This window comes from Pipistrellus hanaki, assembly GCF_964339955.1.
Source record: "Pipistrellus hanaki genome assembly, chromosome: 3".
NCBI lineage: Eukaryota > Metazoa > Chordata > Mammalia > Chiroptera > Vespertilionidae > Pipistrellus > Pipistrellus hanaki.
Window position 1 is genome coordinate 36,603,990 of NC_140505.1, and position 15,032 is coordinate 36,619,021.

General features: G+C 42.2%; 1 protein-coding gene across 28 annotated transcripts in view; it reads left to right on the top strand.

The window, feature by feature from the left end:
• DOCK9 (dedicator of cytokinesis 9) overlaps positions 1 to 14,005 on the top strand; it is a 248,544-nt gene extending 234,539 nt beyond the window's left edge. For all 28 annotated transcript variants that reach the window (XM_084880234.1, XM_084880236.1, XM_084880241.1 and 25 more), the window contains 5 exons: positions 106 to 316; positions 6,358 to 6,548; positions 10,077 to 10,177; positions 10,313 to 10,451; positions 12,714 to 14,005. In XM_084880234.1, coding sequence (XP_084736360.1) covers positions 106 to 316; positions 6,358 to 6,548; positions 10,077 to 10,177; positions 10,313 to 10,451; positions 12,714 to 12,836 — 765 coding nt within the window. In that variant the 3' untranslated portion in view covers positions 12,837 to 14,005. The remainder of the gene's footprint in view (positions 1 to 105; positions 317 to 6,357; positions 6,549 to 10,076; positions 10,178 to 10,312; positions 10,452 to 12,713) is intronic.
• Positions 14,006 to 15,032: the final 1,027 nt, after the last annotated feature.

The window sequence follows — 15,032 nt, forward strand, 5'->3', positions numbered from 1 at the left end:
TTTTCTGAATTTTTCCAAAATGTTTACTGATAAAAAGTGGGGAAATACAGCATAGGCATGCTTTGACAACTAGCACCAATCTTCCATTTCATTATTCATTTAAAGGTCAACCCTAAGGATCTGGATTCCAAGTATGCATACATCCAGGTGACTCACGTCACCCCATTCTTTGATGAAAAAGAATTGCAAGAAAGGAAAACGGAGTTTGAGAGATCTCATAACATTCGCCGCTTCATGTTTGAGATGCCCTTCACCCAGGCTGGGAAGAGGCAGGGTGGGGTCGAGGAGCAGTGCAAACGGCGCACCATATTGACAGGTATGGCTCATGGCATTTTCCTAGCTGCATGATTCCATTTCCTTCTCCTCCCCGACCACAAGTTTATATCCAATGTCAGGTCACTTCCCTCCTTAGGATCTGATGAAAACAGAGGGTCCTCAGGATGCTTTTGCACACCATTGTAGGTGATTTACAGACTCCTGAAACCCACGTGGACCCCTTTTGGGCCCATGGCACCCAGGCCGGGAACCCCTGCACTCAGTACCGTCTCTCCCTCACGGGAAGAGACCCCTCGGGATCTTGGTCGCACGGGTCCCAGCATGAACCTGCTCAGAGATTTATAGCTGCTGAGTGAATCAGTGGGACTTGAGGCTGCGTCCCTCCCACCTGGCCTCTGAGAGTCACTGGTCAGCTTCAGCTTGAGTAGCTGAAGTTCCAGGGAGCTCGCTGCGGTCAGAGGGTCAGAGGGACAGAGGCTGCCTCTCCAGCTATTGCCGAGTTTTGATTAACCCTTCAGTACTGTTATCACCCAGGACTCATTCTCAGAAATGCATTTTGCACTATTTCCAAGTTCCTAACAAGTGTGGAATCATGTTAGGAATGATTTTTACCTTCCTTGAGGGAGCTTGACGCCTCAATTCTTAGGTTAAGGTCAGCAACATGACTGCAGTAACCTAAAATAAAACACTTATTTGACTTTTAAAAAAAATTATATATATATATATATATATATATATATATATATATATATAATTGATTTTTACAGAGAGGAAGGGAGAAGGATAGAGAGTTAGAAACACCGATGAGAGAGAAACATTGATCAGCTGCCTCCTGCACACCCCCTACTGGGGATGTGCCCGCAACCAAGGTACATGCCCTTGACTGGAATCCAACTTGGGACCCTTGAGTCTGCAGGCCAATGCTCTATCCACTGAGCCAAACTGATCAGGGCACTTACTTGACATTTTAAAAAATCAGCAGGGAGGCCCATTCAGAAGGCCAGGTGTGTCTGTATCCACTATGTAAGCACATTTTGCAAAAGACTGGCCCTAGTTCAACTGCGCCAGGAAGCACCCACCGCTTGTGTGGAGTCAGGGTTGCCCAGTGCCTGGGTGAGCTCGTGCACATTACAATATTAATGAAAGAGCATTGTTAGGTGCTGCATGCAGGTGCATCTTCCTCCCACCACTGCATTGTGCATTTTAAGTGGGTGAATTCTGTGGGATATGGTTGATAGCTCAGTAAAGCCGTTGAAGAAATAATACAGCTCATTTCAAAACAGCTCAGAACAGCATGTTGAAGAGACTTGTTCACCCTTTCTAAGAGGGAACTGGGATAAAAGTTTAAAAAAAATTTTTTTTTTAATCTGCTTTTTTAAAGAAAGGGTTTCTACCCCTGCTCTTAGGATAATAAAACAACATGGAAAGCACAAGCAATATTGTCTCTTCTCATATGTCATGAATTGTTTTTCTAGTGGACACAGTAGCACATTCTTCTTAGTAAACAAGATAACTACATTTCCAAATGGCGTCATTTTATGGGACTTGTCCGCTTGGATTGTTTGTCACTGTAGTGGCGATGACCTTAAATCAGTGCTTATCAAAGGTTGTTCCTGGGTCTGCAGTATCAGCACCTCCCGGGAACTTGTTAAAAATGCAAATCCTCGGGCCCCACCCAGACCTATGACTCAGACCCTGTGGGGGTGGCGCCCGGCGAGTTATCGTGATTCTGATGCCACTCAAGTTGGAGAACTGCTACTTTAAATAAACCTCATTCACTGATGAATCAGGGTCCGGATTTTTATTATGATTATTCCGCTCAGCTGGCATTCTGATTCATAAACAGTTACTACCAGGTGCTCTCCCTGAGCAGATTTCCTCCAGGGTTACCAGTGGGTCACAGCAGTATTTTAGATTAGATAGACAAAGGGAGCAAAGCTCTGTACCTGCACGAACAGAGGGGACCGAGAGTAACTCCACTGCAGGAGAGGCAAAGTACGCGCGTGTGTTGTTGGCTTGGGAAATGACCGCCTTACACAGCTGGGAGGTTGAGAAAGTGGGGGCAGTGCAAAGCCTGAGTCCTGCACACCCGGGTCACATCCTCCTTGTGTGGCCTTGGGCAGGTCACGGAACCTCTCTGTGCCTTGCTTTCTTCCTCTGTAAAAGGAGTTATACTTTCCATTTCATGCTAAACATTTTGTACATCATGTTGCTAAATCTCACCTTGCCTCCGAGGTTGATGATGCCCAAAAGGGAGTTGCAGTAAATAAAGCACAAAAACAAGAGTGCCGTTTTTGCCATGAAACGTCTTAAGAATATTGGAAAGATAGTTACTGGGCAGTGTAAAGATTTAGAGGAAGGGTTATAAAAATGCTACTAAAGCCCTAGCCAGTTTGGCTCAGTGGGTAGAGTGTCGGCCTGAGGACTGAAGAAGGGTCCCAGGTTCGATTCCAATCAAAGGCACATGCCCAGTTTTGATCCCCAGTAGGGGGTGTGCAAGATGCAGCCTATCAATGATTCTCTGTCATCATTGATGTTTTTATCTCTCTCTCCCTCTCTCTTCCTCACTGAAATCAATAAAAAAAAAATTTTATAAGAAGAGATAAAAATGCTACTAAAAAATATAAATTCTACACAACCTTTAGTTAAAGAATATCTTGACAGACTTTGAACTTGAGAATTTTCCCTCATGTTAATAATCTCTTAGGTTCTTCTGTCAATGCATTGCTTCAAGCCTGACCTTTGGCCTTCCAAGATATGGGGGAGCCCTAGGCCTCCCTGCCCTCTGAATCCAGCAAGCACTCACTTTTCAAGATAGTTCAGTCAACTGCTATTTGTATTCGTTCAAAAAAACCTAGTGATCACCCTCCTGGCCCCTTTGGTGAACGTTTCTGAGCCTCTCTCCCAACATGATCCCCTTCGTTTCTTTTTTTCGCAGAACTTCCTGACAAATATAGAATTATATTAGGAGTGACTTTTACCCAATCACTGGAGTTCCTTTCCAATCACTATTCCATAGTTTCCCAAATCATGCTCAGATTCCCACTCAGGTTGGGAATGTTCTCCTCGCTTCACTTTCTATTCAGTCTAAGCAGACAGACAGACAGTCACTTCTTAGCTGTCTCTTCCTCACTCTCCTTCTTAAAGAGCTACAGGTCACTAGTGATGGCTCACTGAGTCTGTCAATTTTCCATCTTCCAAGCCACTTTGCTCTTCCATTTAGCATTTTGGCAGGACTACAGTCATTAATTCATCAAAATTAATTGCGTACAGGTGGTGTTCCAAGTTGGCATATTAACAAAACAAAGCTCTTTGGCTGTGCGGATGAGATGCTAGCAGGAGACAAATGATAAACAGAAAATAATGCATAAATATACCCACTTTGGAAGATATATATTCTGGACAAAAGGAAAAGGATTTTGGAAATGTGGGGCTGAGGAGGTGGATTGTGGATTATCTAGGGCGGTGTTTCCCAAACTTCTCCCATGATGAGAATCACCTGGTGGAGATGTTAAAATACAGATTCCTGAATCCCAACTAAGAAGTGCTAAACCAGAATTTATAAGGATATTTTTGTCTGTCTTAGAGCAATAAGTTAAGTATACAATTTTACCTATATGTTCCCAAAAATTCTGGTTTAGCACTTCTTAGTTGGGATTCAGGAATCTGTATTTTAACAACTCCACCAGGTGATTCTCATCATAGGAGAAGTTTGGGAAACACTGATTTAGGGTGATGGGGTAGACCTCATTGAGGAGGTGACGTTTGAGTCCAGATGAAGGAGGTGAGGGAGTGGGCCTGCAAACATGTAGAGGGAGAGGGAACTGTCTGGGCTAGTGGTTGGCAAACTGTGGCTCATGAGCCACATGAGCTCTTTGGTCCCTTCAGTGTGGCTCTTCCACAAAATTAGGAGTGCCCTAATTAAGTTAATAACAATGCACCTACCTATATAGTTTAAGTTTAAAAAAATTGGCTCCCAGAAGAAATTTCAATCGTTGTACTGTTGATATTTGGCTCTGTTGACGAATGAGTTTGCCGACCATGGGTCTGGGCAAAGGCCAAGGGCAGGTGTCTTCATGCCCTGCACATTCAGGGTACAACCAGCAGGAGGGTGTGATGGAGCTGAGGAAGAGGAGGAGAGATGAGGAAGTGAGGCAGGGCGTGGGGGGAGCGGGGAAGGATCCCAGATCACATGGAACTGGTAAGGCTCCTGCACAGATGGAGTTTCCTGTATCATTTATACATGTGGGCAAAAGTAGGTTTATGGTTGTTCATATGGAAAAATAAGGCAATAATCAATATATAATAATACGAGAACATCACTTCTCGGCCTTTTGGCTAAGATCAAGTGTAATAATACGAGAACAAACTGTGTTTCGCGTACTCACAACTGTAAACCTACTTTTGCCACACACTGTACCTCTTCTTCGCCTCTTTAAGTCTCCAGTTATCACTGCAAGAAGCAAGAAGCAGTGACTCGAGAAATCAATCTAATCCACGGACATATAAACATCCTTAGAGCCGGCTTTTCTCTCTGAAATGGTGGTGCTATCACACCATAGCCCTCCACACTGTGACAAAACGAAGGCCTGTGTTTTAACATGGCCGCTGCCTCATAAACATTTCCACACATGCTTCTTCCATACAAATGAGAAAGCTGTGGATCTCCACACACCTGTCGGTCTGCCCCATCCAGGTGCGCCTGTGCTCCCAGCATCGTTTCACGTGTCCCTGGCCAGCAAGCAGCAATGGCCCAGGTCAGGTCACGTTCTCAGAGAAGCCTTTGGTTCTATTCGGATTTACCGATCCCAGTGCTGCCCCTGAGAAACTGCCCGCGAGGAACACAGAAGAAACAGGAGACACAGACGCTTGGACTGGAGTGATAAAACATGTGGAGACTAGAACAGGCCTGCGTGTGACACATGAGGCTGGTCAGGTTGAGCACCTTCTCCAGCCCGGTCCAGACGTGGCCCGTGGGAACTCTGTGTTCTGTGGTGCTGGCCTGTTTTCTCATCTTGCAACCAGTCCTTTTGGAGTAATTCCCCACCCCCTGGCCACTTAATAAATAACAATGAATCCAAACGCACACACTCCTTATTTTTGCTTACTAAAAAAAAAAATAAGAAAGCATATATCTAAAGATCTGTTAGTACAGTGGTCGGCAAACTCATTAGTCCACAGAGCCAAATATCAACAGAAATTTCTTTTGAGAACCAAATTTTTTAAACTTAAATTATATAGATAGGTACATTGTTATTAACTTAATTAGGGTGGCGACCACTGTGTAAGTCTATGTTAAATGAGAATATTACAGGTATTTATATTCCATATAAAGCAGCGAAGTAGAAACATGAAACAACCCAAAGTAGATCCAGCTGTTTCTCTGCTCGTTTTTAAACTTAACTCTTTGGTGTCTTATTATGATAAATGAAGACAATATTTTTTGTTGTTGTTTAAAAATGTATAAAAATAGTAAATATTTTTACTTTTTTATTTTTTATTCATTTCAAAATATCTCTGTTATTGCTACTTCAACAGTTTTGGCCATTCTAGCTCATAAAATATTTTGCTTGGAAATATATCTTCATTTCTTTTTTTTTATTAATTTTTTTATTTATGCAGACTTTGATTCAAAGTTGTTCTGTGGATAAAAATGAATGTTCTTATATTTTTTCTGGACTTCAGCTCTATGTGATATCTTTAAACTACTTAGTCTTTTTTTATATTTCCAAAGCCACCTTATATCTGCTAGTTCACTCAGATCTCTCAGCTTCCAAGGAAGTCAGGACAGTCATGGATGAGAAAATTGAGAAGGGAACAATAAAGCGATTTCTTCAAAGATACACCTGTCACAGTAAACGTTAACAAACACCCGACTCTCGTTACTTTATATCATACAAACTGTCATCAAACACCCACAGTGATACAGGACAATATTCTGGTTCCATGAAGTTCTGACATATATGACTTTGGCAGGCTTTCGTTCCTTATCTGTAAAATGGGAATAATAATGACGTCTACCTCGGTAGTCGTAAAGACCTTGCAAACTGTGGAGTAATTCTGGGGCCCGTTCCTCCGCAGCGATACACTGCTTCCCTTACGTGAAGAAGCGGATCCCTGTCATGTACCAGCACCACACCGACCTGAACCCCATCGAAGTGGCCATTGACGAGATGAGCAAGAAGGTGGCTGAGCTGCGGCAGCTGTGCTCCTCCACTGACGTGGACATGATCAAGCTCCAGCTGAAACTCCAGGGCAGCGTGAGTGTGCAGGTGAGCCAGGCACCGGGCAAAGCACACCACATGGGCAACCGAGGGAAAGACTCCTTATTGAAGACCTTGGGGATATTTCAGGTCATTTGCACCCACAAAGTATAGTGTAGATTTCTGGCTTTACCAGGTAATCCCCGTTATATCCCTGCAGTGTCTGTGCAGTTTCTCCTAATACCAGTAACCGTAGGGTACCTCCACCCTACCCTCACTCTCCACTTACAAGAGTAGCATTCTCACTAAACTGTCTGCAGGGGGCAGGAGACAGCTCTCCTCACTAACCTGTGTTTTTTGTTGTTTTTTTTTTGTTTGTTTGCTTGCTTATTTGTTTGTAATTGGGGGAATTCTGGGTGCCTAATTGGAACCATTAAGACTCTTCTAAATATAAAGAATGGCTGTAGGTTTTCTTATTAAACTATTGTTGTCTGATTCCTATAAACTCGTCAGCCACATGCAACCCTGAATGTGCAGGGCATGAAGCCTCTGATTCCTATAAAATTTGTTACCTAAAAAGTACCTTAAGTTTACTCTCTTAATGGTATCTTTTGATTAACATAAAATCTCAATTTTAATATAGCCCAATAGATTAATTTCTTCTTTACTGGTAGCCTTTTTTTTAATGTCCACTTGAAGAAATTTGTGTTTTTAAAAGAACATATTTGAAACATATTTATATTTTCCCTCTTTGCTTAACATTCCTATATAGCAGTCCATCTAGAATTCATTTTTTATGAATTAGTGGTCAAGACACATTTTTTTCCATATAACTATCCAAGTGGTGTGCACCATTTATGAGAAAGATCATCCTTGATTTAGGGAATGATAACTATACAAATATGTTCAGTGTATGAAAATTCATCAAGCTATACACTTACATTATGTATACTTTTTTCTTTGAATATTACACTTCAAAAATACATTTTGGAGGTTTCTTATATGGTTTCCTAAGAAATTGGTAAATGCTAAATCACCTCCTTCCCGTGACCAGTATGCCTGTTACTTCATTGATATTTTTAAGTGTATGTATGTAATTCAAACACATGTTGTGTGTGTGTGTGTGTGTGTGTGTGTGTGTATGTATCTCTAAATTTTTTCTCTTTCAAGAAGGGTGTTTATGAAAGTTACCTGTAGATTGTAATGTATAGATTTTAGAGTTTCCTTGGTTCATTTTCTGAAATCAGTTTTCGTCAACTTTTTATGAGATTCATGTTGAGTTGCTGCCTCACATTTTTCTAAATGTCATTCACCACAAAAGTATTTATAGGTGTTTCAACCTCTTTTCTTATGGCCCAAAAGACTTAGGCACCAAAAATAAGTTATCAAGTGAATATGATAATCATTCCAGCAACGTGAGTGATTACATAACGGGGCCAGAGGCCACAATTTTCTGCAGCTTGAAACAAAACCACTCAGCAACGTGACCCGGGCACCTCCAGCCTCTATCGAAAGGCCAGCAGGAGGGTGTGGGCGCCAGTAAAAGGTGGGGCTGGACAGGCTGAGCTTTCTAAAGGACAAGATGTGCCCTGCCATTCGACTATGACCTTAGGGTTTTACAAATGCTCAATCATCTTAAAAAATAAATAATTGCATGATGAAGATTAACTTCATACATGTGTACCTACCAACGTTGACACAGAGTTAGAGTCAGGGGAAATTATATCAATTTATCTGTGCGTTTCTGTAATTCTTTCACCGAGAGCCTCACTGGGGCTGCTGCTGTGCAGGACAGAGCCATCAGGCTGGCTCCATGGCCCTGTACTCCAAGACCTTGTTACATTAGACCTTAGGACATTTCATCAACTTTCCCCTTTGTATTTTCTTTTCTTTTTTTTTTTAATATATTTTATTGATTTTACACAGAGAGGAATTGAGAGGGACAGAGAGTTAGAAACATCGATGAGAGAGAAACATCGACCAGCTGCCTCTTGCACACCCCCCACTGGGGATGTGCCCGCAACCAAGGTACATGCCCTTGACCAGAATCGAACCCAGGACCCTTCAGTCCGCAGGCCGACGCTCCATCCACTGAGCCAAACCAGTCCCGGCCCCTTTGCATTTTCTTAAAATTGAATGAGTCATCCCTCAGTATCTTTGGGGGATTGGTTCCAGGAACCTGCAAGGTACCGAAATCCATGGATGCTCAAGTCCCTTACATAAAATAGGATAGTATTTTCATATAACCCACATCCTCCTCTATTCTAAATCATCTCCAGATTACTTATAATACCCAATACTATGTAAATTGTTATACTGTATTATTTAGGATATAATGGCAAGAAAAAAGTCTGTACATGTTCAGAACAGAAACAACCATCTTAGGCTTAACTACATAGTACATGTCAGCAACAAAACAACATGTTGTTTAATCCTCACCCAAGGATATGCTGAGAGAGAGAGAGAAGCATTGATGTGAGAGAAAAACATCAGTTGCCTTATATACGCATCCAGATGGGGGATCGAACCCACAGTGCTCCAACCAAACAGTAATTTTTTTTTTAGTATATTTTTGATTCGCGGGTAGTTGAGTTTGCAGATGCAGAACTATTGGCACAGAAAGTCAACTGTATCATTTTGGATAATCTGTCATTTTGGTCATCTTCACACACACACATCCAGTGTGATGACATAGTCATCACAGAAGGTTAGCTAGAGGTTCCTGTCTCAGAGGGCTCCCCCCCCTCTGGTGTGAATTCCCACACTGCAGATCCTCCGCTACCGTGTAAGTCCTGTACACCCTGGGTCAGAACCACAGCCCATTCTTTCACCAACAGCAACAAAAAAGATGGACAGCCATTCCTACTGAATTACCTTCCAAGCCCACCAGATCTTCCAGGAGAAATTATGCAGGAATCACGTGGTAAAGTCCTTTCCCAAGCTGTCTCGGAAGCCTGGGTCTTTTTCCTTCCCATCCAGTGTGTCTAACTTTCTTTTTATCTACATTCCCACTTTGATCTTCCCAACCGAGAATTCTTGGCTACTGGAGATATGCAGGGTTCTGGTTCACGTACCCTGTTGCTAAATGCCCCTAATGTTTGGCACTTGCCACACATTTCAGATGGTTACTTCATTCAAGGAAAGCAAATCAGTTTTTCCAGGGCGGTCCATACAATTCAGTGAGGTGAAGAGTTGGTTTTCAAACAATTGGCATACATTTTTTCTTTTCAGTTATTCACTAAGCTCATCAGGTTAAGTACAGTGTAGCCAAATACCAATTGGAAGACTTGGGCTCTGATCTCAGGTGTTTTGCTTATTGGATGTTCAACCTTAAATAGGCCCTTATGTTTTCCAAGCTTTGGTTCTTCCTACATAGACTGAACCATCATCAGAAATGCCTTAGGGATGGCTGAGATGGTAAAGTTAAATGACATGTAGTTTTCTTCATGGTTACCTCTTTTGGGTTGTAAGTTCCTGGAGGGCAGCGGTCATGACTACAGACATCATTTTTAGCACATACCAACTGAAATTAAAGGTCATTTTCTTTATAACATAATTTTAAAACTTTGTTCTTTATTTATTTGTTTGTTTATTTAGGTCAATGCTGGTCCACTGGCATATGCCCGAGCTTTCTTAGATGACACAAACACAAAAAGATATCCAGACAACAAAGTGAAGTTGCTTAAAGAAGTTTTCAGGTAAAGCACACACTAGAAATGTCTTTCTCTCTTCAAGTATGAGCAACTTCAGTTGCTCAATCAAGGAAGAACACTACCACTTGGACTCATTCTTTGTCCTCAACATCCTTTTTTCCCTCTCCTTTACCACTTCAGGCAATTTGTGGAAGCTTGCGGTCAAGCCTTAGTGGTAAATGAACGTCTCATTAAGGAAGACCAGTTAGAATATCAGGAAGAAATGAAGGCCAACTATAGGGAAATGGCAAAAGAGCTTTCTGAAATCATGCATGAGCAGGTAAGTGCCACCTGGAGTTCTCATTTTTAGGAAGAAGGTGCTAGTTGGGGTCTTAAGTACACCCTGTGATGGCCTACACTTCTGACAACCTTCCAGGATTTTGAGAATAATGTAGCACTCTACTCTCCTGCTACTGTCTAACCACAGTTTACTCAAGGAACAGAGACTACCAATTAGTACCTAATGTGACCAGAGGAGAGCAGCTCCTACTTCCACTTCTCCACTCTTAGAGGTGGCCTCTCCCCACCCCAATCTAGCGTAAAACAACAATTACAACAATAAAACAAAACAAAAACTCTCACATAAGGAAGAAATACCCATATTGTTGGTAGAATTTTCTTTATTCACCCAGTCTTTTGGAAGAACAGGGTTTACCAGCCAGTTTAAGGAATTATCTGTTGTATTAAATGTCTTTTGCCATTTACAAAAATAGGGTTGTTCAATTTTTAACTATTTAACGCTGACTTGGGTGCCCCAGTGGATTATCCCTGGCTATTTCTATACTTCTTGTCATTATGAAATCTTTTCTATTGTACTGCTATTGCCTTCTTGTACTAATTCCTTTCAGGAGAATTGTGGACGTGGGCCCAGTAGTCATCAGAGGGGACAGCTGCTCAGGGAACCCAGTAAATGTCAAAGAGCTGCTCTCCATCAACCATAGCGACTCCTTCCGAGTCAGAGAACCATCTTTATAGTTAGTGCTAGCACGTCGGTAACACAGAACTGCTTCTGTCTCTTCCCTACATTCTGGCCTTAGTCTTGCAAAATTGAAGCCAGGATCTTTTGTGTCAGTTAATATGTCATGTGATGATTTACTTAGGACATTTCCGTTGTAGGGAAGCAAATGTCTAAGCTTTAACTTACTTACTTTTTTTTCTCCTTCATGCTCACACATTCAGATGGGATGGTAACGTAATTTTTTAACTTAATTTTTTTAAGACTTGATTTACTGACTCATATAAGTTATTCCTGAGTTTGGGAAAATGCAGATGTTGGCATAAGGACAAATGCGTGTACAAAAGAAGGCAACCCTCTTCTGGGCACTTGGAAAACTAGGAAATGATTAAGGAAATTAGTGTGTGAATAATTAACCAGAATGTAAGAGCCTCAGGAGCACAAGTGTTTGGAAAACACAAGTGCTTGGAAAACACATAAGGTCTTTTCCATGGGGCCTCCAGATTCCTGTAGAATGGAGCGCTTGGTCAGTGGGTGCCAGCATTTGGCACTAGAAAGATGAAAATAGGAAGAAAAAAAAAATATGGGCTGAAAATCTACATTAATAAAAGAGTAATATGCAAAGTGACCATACCTTCGCGACATCCACCAGCCAATCAGGACTGTGCAAATTAACCCAACAAAGATGGTGGGTTAATTTGCATATGTAGGCCCTGCCCCAGCCACTCCTGGCCTCTGGGCAGCGTGGGAAGGTGGAAAGACGGCTCTGGGCCAGAGCAAAAAGATGGCTCCAGCTGTAGCGAAGGCAGTGCCGGCAGCCAGGGGAAGGAAGGCCCATTCTTGCACAAATCTTTGTGCATTGGGCCTGTAGTAATAAAATAAACTCCCAGACTGTATGGACATTTGATGCAGTGCTGTGCTCTACACTGGAACCTTCCATTATCTCAACAACTATGAAGATTAAACTCCTTTGAACGCTTAAAGAAAAAGAGTCATAACCCAGAGTAGACTTGCTTTTGGCTTTTCCAGGGGAGCCTCTGAGTGTGTATGTTCTTCTCAGTTTCTGCCTAGGAGCGGGTCACTTCCTGCCCTTAGAACCTTTTCCCTGCGTTATAGAATGCAGAAAGAGACTAGCTCAGGGTCAAAGGGGCAGCCCCTTTTCTGTAAGACCCTGGGAAAAGGAGCCAGTAGAGAAACACAGATGCTCCAGATTCATCTTAAAAGACTTTTCCAGGGGACAAGGCTAGGTCGTGTCCCATGCTGTATGTGTAACATACACTGCAAGCCACCTTATCATCTGGTGAGTCTAGAAGGCTCTCCATTTACTAACTTGTAAAGGAAGCAAAAACATGTTTGTTCTGGACTTTCGCCTTATAATCCTGATCTGAAAAACATCATTCACTAGATGAGCTAACACAATCCTTCTGCAAACTGCCAAAGCCTAACTCTCTATCTAGGCAGACCATCATTCACAGGAACACTTACCCCTGGATGAGATAAGTCCTGTGTGTTCCATAAAATGTACCATTTTGAAAAATGTTGTTCAGGGCATTGCACTTGGGTAATGCTGTGTTTCTGTGCCTCAAGATTTGCCCCCTGGAGGAGAAGACGAGTGTTTTACCGAACTCCCTTCACATCTTCAATGCCATCAGTGGGACTCCAACAAGCACCATGGTTCACGGGATGACCAACTCGTCCTCAGTTCTGTGATCCGCCTCATGGACCGCGTGCGGGGACTTGCTTTGTCATTTGCAAACTCAGGATGATTTCCAAAGCTAATCACTGGGCTCGTGCAGGACACGGGGAGACCGAGCACAAGGAGAAATCAGGGGAATGGGAGAGGGAGGGAACAGGGAACTGTTCTTTCGTAGCAGATTTTCTAGAGGAGTCAGGAGAGGGCACATATTTTTTTAAGTCTCTCTGGCAATATTCCAAATTTTCATTTTGTCTTACCAGAGGTGTGTGGTGGACCCTCATAAACTGAAGCTAGATTTTATTCTTTCTTACAAAGTAGTAGTAAGATAAATGGCCTAGAGAAAACAAGTGTTCTGGAATGAACATAGCAGGGACAGTAGCACTGACATTGAGGCTGGGGTAAACCCTTTGCCTCTAGGCTAAGCTGGGAAATCTTGAAAATATTTTTTTCCTGTGGCACATTCAGGTTGAATACGAGAACTATTTTTGTGACTAGTTTTTGATGACATGAGGGATCTGACCGCTGTAACTTTTGTACCAGTGAACCAGGAGGTTTAGTGCTTTTATACTTATTTACTTGCGACTAAAAAAAAAAACAGAAACGCTTAAGGAACTATGTGAGCTCCCAACTAGTCAAACAGTTTAGAACCAAAGGCCTCTATTAATAAACACAACTATGCTAAAAGGTTTAAACTAATGCAGTGTATTGTCATGTACATAAACTTTGTTAATACAGTCTTCGTGTTCTGTACATACATGTGTTGTGTTTCTACATTTTTAATACTCCTCACATGAGCTTCTGCATTAAATTTAATTGTGATAGACTTGTGCTGTTCTTAGTATATGCAAGACACTTGACTTTACTGTTTTATTCTTGTACATAAAAAAAAGTGCAATATGGAGATGTACACAGTCTTTGCTATGTTAGGTTTTTAAACTGTTTTTGAAAAGTTCATCCTTTTGCCAAAGTGGTAGAGTATGTCATTGGTAAATCATAAATCCTGTGGTGAACAGTGGTGTGATTTAAAGCATTCACCATATTATATTTTCTTTTGAGATATTAATTTAGTAATTTTATATCTGGGGAAAATAAAGGTTTTTAATTTTATTTAACTGGAATCTCTGCCCTGCTGTAATTAAACATCCTGTACCACATCTGTATTAAAAAATATGCTAATTTCTGATAGTGGATATTGGGTATTTATTGTTTAACAGTCCTGGGAGGGACAGGATCTTGAAATACTCAGGAGTGCAAAAACGTGGTATATGAAATTTATTTTAAAATACCTTAGAGGGGAAAAAAAAAAAAGAAGAGGGTAAGTAGATGAAACAAGATGGACAAACGTTGGTAATTCTTGAGGCAGAGGTTGGGTATATGGGAAATCTTTACACCGGTTTCTCTGCCTTTGTGTAAGTTTCTGAGATTCAGATGTCAAGAGGCAGGTAGATGTGAGGAACAGATTTCCGGGAGAATTTGGATAAATGCTTTGTTGCACTGTGGTCTGGCTCTGTTGCTTCCCACATGTGCATAGACACCGCATTCCCTCTGGCTTTTCTCCTTCAGCTATACCCAGGCTTCCACCTCTGTCATCACCCTTGCTGCTTCAAGATAAACACTCCGGGACAAGGTGGTCCTTTGCCCCGGCGTGCATCGGTGGCCACATGGGCTCACACTCCCTGTGCCCTCTGTTATCACAAACACTGAACCCACATCAAGTGATGGCTCAGATTGCAGGGGCCAGGCCTGCCCCGTGTGCCCGGTGACCCAGCAGGTGAGTCAGCGCATCGTCACTCGGCCCCATGTGGCTCCAGTGGTGGAGGAAGAGGATTCTTTCCACGAGAAGTGAAACGGCTGGCTTTCCTACTGGGAGGGTTTTAAAGGCTGTCCTTGTCCATGACCAGCTGAGGAAATGTGATGGTGTGTACATCCCGAGCACCCAGATGCCAAGGACCTTTTGATGTCTTTGAAATGTTCTCTCTCAGCGGTAAGGCTGTATTTCACAGAAGGAGACAGGTCATGAAGAGAAAGTGAAGTGTTACAGGAACTCACCAGAGGCTAAGCCCATTCATTAGTGGATCAAGACATAGGGCCTAAGACATTTTTCTATATTAGTAGTTTGCCCTGAGGGTCTGACATTCCCACCCTGGACTCTGGCATCAACAGGATATTATCTTCTTTGTCACTGAGCTGGATTTCCTACTCATAAACGC